This window comes from Triticum dicoccoides, chromosome 6B (assembly GCF_002162155.2).
Source record: "Triticum dicoccoides isolate Atlit2015 ecotype Zavitan chromosome 6B, WEW_v2.0, whole genome shotgun sequence".
Classification (NCBI taxonomy): domain Eukaryota; kingdom Viridiplantae; phylum Streptophyta; class Magnoliopsida; order Poales; family Poaceae; genus Triticum; species Triticum dicoccoides.
The window spans coordinates 472,925,028-472,934,971 of NC_041391.1; the positions used below are offsets into that span (position 1 = coordinate 472,925,028).

Genomic DNA, 9,944 nt, shown 5'->3' on the forward strand with positions numbered 1-9,944 from the left:
CAATTCTTCGCCAGTCTACTGTCTACATAAGTGAGGATAGGAGCTTACAGTTTCCTTGCTTTCAACGGCTATGTTCCTCTGCTAAAATTATGTCCCGGTTTACTGATCATACTATCTTCTACTCCCTCCGTTCCTAAATACTCCCTCTATCCTATATTATAATATAGGACGTTTTTCGACACTAGTGTAGTGTCAGAAAAACGTCTTACATTATTGGACGGAGGGCGTACTTTTTCGAGGTTCCAAATGGACTACAACACACTGATGTATATAGACATATTTTCGAGTGTAGATTCATTCATTTTGCTCCGTATGTAGTCCTTGTTGGAATCTCTAAAAAGATTTATACTATTTAGGAACGGAGGGAGTAGTACATTTTGTGACAACAAGCAAAGCAAAGAGGACCGCCCTGTCGTCAATAATCTTCACAGCATTGCATTATGACAGACCAGCCTGTAAACATTAGATGCACCAAAATAAGCTCTTATCTACTCCCTCCGTTCCATAATGTAAGACATTTTTTGACACTATACTAATGCCAAAAAACGTCTTACACTACGGGACGGAGTAGTAGCTTATAAGTAACGTGACACTGCAGGAGTCAGACCAATGTCCCGTAGTGCAAAAATAAAACTTTACAGCTTTCTTCAGGTTCGCAAAAACGCTAAACAAGGGGCACTTAGATCACTAACTCTGTAGCCTTCACAAAGCTTCACAAGCTGCTCCAGGCTCACAAAATGATAGATAAGGGGACTTCATGTGTGTTAGCTCCAAGCCAAAAATGAGACAAATTTACAGATTTCTCCAGAAGTTTCTGATCCCAGAAGCAAGAGATTTCAGGCTCCCTAAAAGACTTGTCTTGCTTGATCCCTGCCCCTCGACCTCGGGGTTCTCTTCTCTGCGCAACATAAAGAGAGACAAAATATGATTAGGACGTCCAGCATTAACATTTACAAAATACAGCTGAAATGCCCAGCATGTTTTTTAAGGTAAATTGTAATCAATAGGGTGTACAAACTCCATCTCTCCAAACCATGTCAAACCGTGAGTTTCCTTACTAGCAAAATGAAAACAGAACAAATGAGGGTGTCATGTTTAGTGTTAATTCACCACTTGCCGGTTTTGTTGGAACAGCACTAAACTGACATGAACATCCCTATAGACAAGCAATTCACAAAAGGAAAACGATTTATGGATACATTTATACAAACCTACTGCAAATAGTGGTACGTTATGGGGCCTGAGCTTTTGAATCAAATGACATGGTCAAACTATAAACTAACCCTAGTCAGCAGGTAGTCAGAACTAGAAATTTGTTAGTTTCAGCAGGAATTCACCGTAAAAGAATTGAAGTAATAATTTTTCTTGCATTCTGAACCACAACCAGGGATCTTAAACATGTCCAAACCAAGTTCCCAGAGTGCCAGTGGCACTGTTTTGGTTGTTCCCTCGCAGTATTATGATGACAAGTACCCTGGGACCAACAAACCACCCACTTAAATCACAATTCAGAAATCAATTGAGGCTTCTAAGTAAGATTATCAGGAATGAATTCTCAGTGCTTGATAGCATGAAGCATTTTCTCAATGACAGGATCGAACAAAGGCATTGGTACAAATTGATGGAAATCCAACGGTTTGCTGGGAACTGGCTATCACCAAGGCTAAATGACGCAATCAGTCCTCACGGTTCATCATACCAATGCAAGCATATTTAGTTATATCATAATAATGTAAGGACATGACTTGCCCATGCATTTAATTTACTAAGTACTAGCAAAAGGGCCCATGCGTTGCAACGGGAGAAAATAATACCACATGCTCTTAATTTACAAAAAATGGTCTATAATCTGAGTATTTGTTGTTATGGCCCAAACAAAGGTGGTCTTCGCCTACGAAAGCGCTGCGTTCAAGATTCCACATGTATTCTATTTAAACAAGGCTTGCATGTAGATTTAATATGTATATGAAGGAAAGACGGATAATGCACTCTTGATTAAGATTGCACCCTAGATAGTATTTTTTTTAAATGGTTAACAGGTAAAATAACATCATATTCAGATTCTATATATTTTTCTAATCAAATTCCATATATAACATGTTAAATTTGGAGTTGCGGTTTAGAAGATATGAGTATTTAAAAAAACATTTGATATGTACTGCGGGTTTAATGTCAGAAACATCAGGGGGTCTTCTGTAAAATAGCATGACGGACTAAGAATACCTATTTCTTTTATTAGTAGGTATAGATTATCACTATAAGCACTTAGCCATTTAGCATGTAACAAATAATACCTGTGAAGTACATTTCCTTTGATCACTGTGTCATGTTCAGTTTGATCAGATACAGTTGGTTCAGTTGGATCCTGGAATTTTTTCTCATTGTTCGAATGCAACTTGTTAACTTCAGTTTCCCCTTGACTATTCCCACAGTCTGACTTAGTCTCCAGTTCCAAAGATATGGGTGCTTCAGTCTGCATAGGCATGATAATTTTGAGGAAATGGCAAATCTTGCCAACATACAAAATAACGATTTTGGCAGAATATTTTGAGTGCATAGCATTAGAACCTTCATGATATCAATTTCTGCTTGTCTCGATACAGTCAGGTCATTTGCATCTGCTACTGCAGTAAATGAATCTTGCTTGGCAACCTCGGTTTCTCCATTGTAATGAGAGGAGTCTTCTGACTCTAGAGATCCCAATGGTTGATTCTGCGGGACAACATAGTATTATGCATATGACATACAGAAACCCAAGATACTGCTGGAATCATGTTTCCAGCTTGCCCATTGAAACGTTAAACTGAACTAAAAACACCAGAGGAGTAGGTTAAAAATAAAGGTGAAACAAGGAGTGTACGTTTTCTATGATTGTAGCGCCCATAGCAGAATCTTTCTGGGAGAGGAGTGTGTCATCTGGGCTCAATGTACTGCTCCCACTCTCCTCGAGCCTTGATTTCTCAGCACATTCACCTGTCTCATGAAGCTGGGCTGCCTCGGAGTTATATAGCGGTAACTTCGCCTCCTTTGCGTCCAAAGACATCAAAGCTTCAGTCTGCATATGCATAATAGTTTTGAGGAAAATGGTTACAAAATCTTATCTGCATACAAAAAAATATATTGGGAGAATATTTGCAGTCATCTGCAGTGTGCAAATTTTGCATGGTAACTCCAGTTCTCCATTGATATGAAAAGACTCTTGTGATTCTAGAGATCTCCACTGTTCAGTTTGCAGGACATGGGCATATGAAATAAAGACACACAAGACACTGTGTTGGAATCATGCTTCCAGTTACCCATTTAAACATTAAAATGAAGTAGAGCACTCAAGGAATAGTTTGAAAATAAAGGTGAAAGAAGGAGAGTGTACGTTTTCCATGATTGTAGTGCCAGCAGGAGAATCTTTCTGGGATTGGAGTGTGTCATCTTCATCCTGATTTCCATTAAAGCTCTGAGAGTTGAATGAACTGTTCCCACTGTCCTCCTCTGGCCTTGACTGCTCAGCACCTTCAGCTGTCTCCTGAAGCTGGGCTGCCTTAGACTTATCAAACGGAAACTTTATCTGATTATACTTTACTTCTGAGAGTACATCCCTAATTGTGTAGTGACCCCCTCCAACACTTTGACGAATCATTTGCATAGTCGGAAATCTACCGTCATTTGATGCCTGATAACTGCAGTTAAACAGACGCACACAATGCAAGACTCATGAGCATCACTGAATCAGAGCAAAGCAGAAGCCATTCAGTATCAGGGCACGTGCAATTGCCGCCTTTGATCAGACTTTTCATACAGATTACACATGAGTTCCACTACGTTTATCCTGTTGGTTTCTAGTTCTCACAATCCAATCTGGGGAACAGCACAAAAATGGCAATCCTTTGACGCAAAATCACTAAATTCTCCAAACTGAAACCAATGAATCGTAATCACAAATGCTACAAAGCTGAGGCCACCTACCCCTCAATAAACTCCTTCATCCTAGCCTTCCTTTCATTCTTGGATATCCATTCCCTCTTCTTGCCCTTGGGTGGGTCCGGAGCCGACAGCGGCGCCGCATGCGCCTTCCACCGCCATGTCCGGTAGCACGGCCTTGTGACCGCGCCAGAGACGCCCAATACCACTGAAGAGAGAAGAAATAATCGGAACAAAACATCAGCTCGAACACAGTTACGCGCCGCCAAACGGGTGCATTCACCAAGTATACACCCCATTTGGGCTCGATTGCTTACCCTTTCTGGAGGCGGCGGGGGAGGAGAGGCGCGCGAACGCCTGCATCGGGGAGGGCAATGGAGGATTCGGGAGGACGGTGGTCTTAGGGTTTCATGGTGGCTGGATTCGACGAAAAGAGGGAGGTTTTAGCTTGATGGGGAAGGCGAGGACGAGGACGACGGCGAGCGACGGCTGGGGTTAGAGGCAGGGCCCGCCAGTTGGTGTGCTCCGGGCCGGATGAGAATATTTGGTATCCTCGTCACAAGCGCTCAAGCCCGGCCCATATAAATCAGCCAGACACTGCGGGCTGGTTGTGCATGCACATTTTCTACTGAAAAAATATGTGAACTTTTTTTTTTGCAGGAGCAAAATATGTCAACTATCTGCTAACTTTTTTTCGGAAATTCGCAGGACCTGCCCAGCCGTGCCATCCGTTGTATTGTCTCGCGATCCGCAAAATTTTTGGATACCATATGAGGCATAACAAATTTTAATTTTTAGTTTCTAAAACTTACAATTGTGGGTCGCAGCTTCTAAATCTTACGATTTTGTCGGTTGCTCATATTAAGTTTTAGAATTGAAACTTAAAACCAAAGATTTGACGGTCAGGTTTTCTGAAATTTATGATTTTGTCGGTCGCTCATGCCAACTAATTTAATGAAAAAACTAAACATGTTAAAGGTAAATCATTTTGATCTACGTTACTCTTTATCGGTGGTGGTTGTTATTTTGCTGTGTTGGTTTTATGTGGCTTTAGCATGACGACTTTTCGACTGTCTACTACAACAAGTTTTTCTCAGCACCAGCGAGGGAGGGACAATGACGGCGGCGCACCTACGACTTGCTTTCGTTTTTTGTAGTCCTCGCTAGATGATCTACATATCTAGTGTAATTTTATTATTTCTGATGTTCGTTGTACTGCCATGAATGAACATGAATAGATCAAAAGTTTTCTCGCAAAAAAAAGATAAATCTTGGCATTTTATTTAAGAAAAGGTACAAGATGAAGATGCTACAATAATATCAACCTCATTGGCACACACAAAAAAGAAATATACTCTCGAAGACTTCCGAGTTGCCTCCCAAGCATTGTTTATTTAACCCAAATGATAAGTAGCATATGTTAGGATTCTGAAATTTTAGTCTACCATTGGATCATAGAGTACGTATCTTGGCATAGGGTGTCGGAGATAAATCCGGCAGATCTGGGTAGGGGGTCCCAAGCGGGTGGTCTCGGCTATATGGTAACAGGAAGAATAGGGGCACGGTGTTTACCTACGTTCGGACCCTTTCGAAGAGGTAATACCCTACTACTAATCTTGTTTATATTTTGTGGGTGGAGTACAAAGTACATGTGATCTACCTCAAAATCGTATGAATGAGTCTAATGATCCTGCCTCTACGGACTAAACCCCTTGGCTTATATAGGGGCCGGGGTAGAGATAAATATTGGAGTATGCCTTGAACTGTGCGCCAAGTCTTTAGAAGATCCCATCTTGAGTATGCTCAGGGTCGTGCCAAACACGACCCATTTCTTGGTTATTGGTGGGTCCTCGACCCGACCCATGAGGGTAGGTCGAGGTGAGTACCTGTGACACCCCTGTAATTTAGCTACAGGATCTTTGACTAATGATGCCATGTCACCTCCTTTTGTTAAGCTTAATTGCCTCTTAGTTGAAAACCAATTCAAATTCAAATTCAAATGCAAGTTGAATAATTAAAATTTTCAAAACGTAAAATAAAAGTTATATGTTGAATTGCAAATATTCACCCACTAATTGTCATGTAAGAACCAAGATTTCTTAAAATATTTAAATGCCCATGAGCTATTTATAACTGACCCATAAGCTTTTAATTGAACCAATTTAAATTAAATAAATATGTAAATTAATCAAAAATATTTGAAAATTTGTGTGCCGCTCCAAAACCATGCCTAGTATTTATGTGCCACATTCCAGCTTCAACAAAGTTCATTTAGTGGAAAAAATATAACGCAAACATTGAAAAATAAAGAAAAAGAAAAAGAAAAGAAAAAGGAGAAAGTGCTACTGTGCTCACGGCCCAGCCGCGCACAGTAGCCGGCCCCGGCCCACCAAGGGGCCTTTCCCCTACCTTCTGTTCACTCAACGTGGTGGCTGACCGCGGCGCGTCTATGGCCGCGGATGGCCACATGCCGGCCATCCGGCGACTCCCCGACGGCCTAAAAGGTCGCCCCCGACCCCCTGGCGTAACACTAACCCGCCATTCGCCCCCACTCTTCCCCCTCTCGCCCCAGGTTTTCCTCCGCGTGCACACCAGCCGTCGCATCGCCATGGTCGGCCTCGCCCTCATGCTCACCGTTGTCCCCGCCGCCTAGGAGCTTAGACGGTCGTTCTGACACCGTCCGCTACCTTGTATACGCCCACGAGCTCGAGCCGGAGCACCCCACAGCGTTGCCATCACCTTCGTCTCCATTGCCGACCGCCGAAGCTACGTCACGTCGATCTGCAACGTCTGTTGCCCCTAACCTGTCGACGAGCCGCCTGGAGCTCCTCGGGTGAGCTGCGCCACGTTTCCCCCTCCGTTGCCCCCTCCCCCTCGATCTGCTATTGCTACTTCTAGCTCCGCCATTGTCGAAGCTCGTCCCGCCCCCGCGAGCGGCCTGGTGAAAGTGCAATCATGTCCTTACATCAAGTTTTGATGTTGATAACAATATACATGTAGGGGACTAACTATGTTCGTCAAGTAAATCTCAGGTGTTAGTCCCTGGGTGTCAAAGGTGTGTGGATCATGAACATATTGAGTTGATTTTACTTAAGGAAGAAGTATAAAAAATATTGTATATTTCTTGTTCTTGAGTATAGGATCCCGCACTATTAAGAGGGGATCGGTAGGGTTAGTGAAGGACTTGCTCATGTCACTAAATACCTAGCTTCTACATCTTAGGTACATACACAATATTTCGGTGCTAAAATTCTGCGTCTGCTCCCAAGCCGGATGTCCGGGCCGCACGTCGGATGTCCGGCACCCTCCAGCCAAAGAACACTTTGTGCTGCAATTTATTCCGGATGTCCGGCCAGTCTGTCGGATGTTCAGGCTCTTCGTGTTCCCCGGATATCCGGGCTGCCCATGTCGGATGTCCGGCCACAGCCATCCAGAGAGCAACTGGGTTCTATGACTTCGCCAGATGTTCGGGACTTCCAGCCACGCCGGATGTCCGGCCCATCTGTTTTATTCTCTCCTCTCTGCTTCTCTACACATGCGTTACACTGTGCCAGATGTCCGGGTCCTGGCCCGGATGTCCGGCCTACCCCTGTCACTAACACTACAACGGCCATATTTGCTCCCATACTATATATAGCCTTCTTCCCCCACGGGAGAGGGTTGACCATTCACTTTGAGCGACCCTAGAACACATTTCACTCTCTCTCTCTCTCTCTCTCTCACACACACACACTCATACACCAAATCTTAGATCCCAAAGGGATTCAAGAGCATTTGTGAGAAGTTGTCCAAGCAAGTGATAGATCCACTCCTTCCCCATCTTAGCACAAAAGGAAGATTTGAGCAAGTCTTGAGCTTTTCCCCATCGTTCCTGTTACTCTTGGAGGTTGGAGACTCCTAGGTGTAGGAGTCATTCGGAGAGTAATCGACCATTGTGATTACCCCCGGAAAGTTTGTGAGGGTTTGGAGACCACCTAAAGGTCTACCACTAGTGGTTGGGAATTGCCTTCGTGGTGATGTCTCAAAGAGAGAATAGGGTGAGCCTTTGTGGCGTTGGTGTGCCTTCATGGTAACACCCACCTCTCTAAACGGTGATGTAGCTTCCCTCCAAGGAAGTGAACATCGACATACATCCTTGTCTCTCGGAGTTGCGGTTATTCCTAACCCTAACTTCCTACTTGTGATTACTTGTCTCTTAGTCCTTACTTATATCACATTGTGCTTGCTTACTCACATACTTGTGTTACTTGCTTACCTTGCTTAGCTCTTAGCATCTTACTTGCAATTGTTAGGCTCATTTTCATATTCTGCATTATTGCCTAAAATTGCTAAGTAACAATTAAAATTTGTAATTGTACCTATTCACCCCCCTCTAGGTCCATATCGATCCTTTAATTTGGTATTAGAGCCTCGTGCTTTATTCTTGTGGCTTAGCCGCCCTAGAGCGAGATGAACCCCGATGGGACTCCCCTTGTTGTGGATCCAAAGGACAAGGGCGCAGCTTCCACGGAAGCCAAGTCCTTTACTTCTGAAGATCTGGAACGGGCCCTTGCTAAGCAAAAGGAGGAGCATGATGCTTCCCTTGAGGCCTTGGTCCAAATGATATTAGCCACATTAACCATGATGCTTGCACCACTTTCAGGTGGTGTGGCCTCGAGGCCAACTGTGCCTACTCCTTCACTTGGCCAACAACCTCCTAGTAATGATCACTCTAGTGTTCCTTGGCTTTATGCAAGACCTCAGATAGAGAAACCAAAGTATAACCCTCAAGGCAAACCTCCTTTACTAGATGACACTACCGATATTGCCTTGTGGAAGAGTTGCTATGCAGGATCATCTTCGATATGGAAATGATGAGATGGTGGATATCTTGGAGTATGGCTACAAAGTTGTTGACCCGAAGAATCTTACACCAAGAGAAATATATGACAAGAATCTCAACGACACAGCAACCATGTTCATAAGGAGAGGTATGACTGATAAGCAAAGGAGACAATACATACACATCACAAGTGCCAAGGAATTATGGGATATCATTGTGAGGACCAAGACCGGTACCTCCACTCTCCGACTTTCTCAATATGAAATTGCCAAGGGTCAATTGCAAAACTTTTGTATGTAGAAAGGTGATTACCCCAAGCATCTCCTTGAGGGTCTCATGACTCTCACTACCGACATCGAGTCTTGTGATTGTGACAAGACACAAGATGGATTCAACTTGACTAAGCGATTTCTCGTGGACAAGCTGCTTCATGCTCTTGCTCCATATCATCACCAAATGGTGTGGAACATAAGACAACACCATGGATTCAAGTAAATGTCTCCGGATGACATCATATCCACTTTCCAACTATTTGAAGAGTCAAAGGCAAATGCTACAAAACATCTTGCCATGCATGGTACCTCAACATCAAAGATCAATCTTGCATTGAAGGCCAAGCATGTACGTGAAGAAGAGAAGAAGAAGAAGATGATGATGATGAAGATGGTGATGAGATAGACTCCGATGAGAGCCCTTCATATGAAGACATTGCTCTCTTTGTCAAGAAGTTTAGCGCGGGAAAATTCAAGGGAAGATTCCAGAAGAAAAAAGTGAGAAAATGCTACAACTGTGAAGAAACCAACCACTTCTCCAACGATTGCTCTTATGAGAAGAGAGAAGATAAACCAAGGTTTCCCAAGACCTTTACCAAGAAGAAGTTGCCAAATCCTTTAAACTCCAAGCTCAAGAAGAGAAATGGGAAAGCAATGGTTGCTCATGAAGAATCCGATCCGGATGATGTTAGTGGTGTTGCCGGAGTTGCTCAAGATTCTCAAAACACCTTGAGGCTAGTCAACAAGAGTGGTGATGTTGTCACCTACAACTACATGAAAGACTACAAGGGTAACGCTCATAAGTGCCTAATGGCAAAGGCCGTGGTAGAAGATGAAGAGGGCCAAAACTATCCTGACAAGGTCAAGGTAACTGTTGGGGAACGTAGTAATTTCAAAAGAATTCCTACGCACACGCAAGATCATGGTGATGCATA

The 9,944-nt window shown here is 43.4% G+C and overlaps 1 protein-coding gene across 1 annotated transcript; it reads right to left on the bottom strand.

The window, feature by feature from the left end:
* Positions 1-571: 571 nt before the first annotated feature.
* Positions 572-4,405, bottom strand: LOC119324518. Its single transcript, XM_037598304.1, has 7 exons — positions 4,233-4,405; positions 3,961-4,123; positions 3,371-3,674; positions 2,861-3,055; positions 2,569-2,712; positions 2,295-2,473; positions 572-898 (listed from the first exon to the last, which is right to left on the bottom strand). The coding sequence occupies exons 1-7, from the start codon at positions 4,276-4,278 to the stop codon at positions 793-795; spliced, it is 1,137 nt and encodes a 378-aa protein (XP_037454201.1). The 5' UTR covers positions 4,279-4,405; the 3' UTR covers positions 572-792.
* Positions 4,406-9,944: the final 5,539 nt, after the last annotated feature.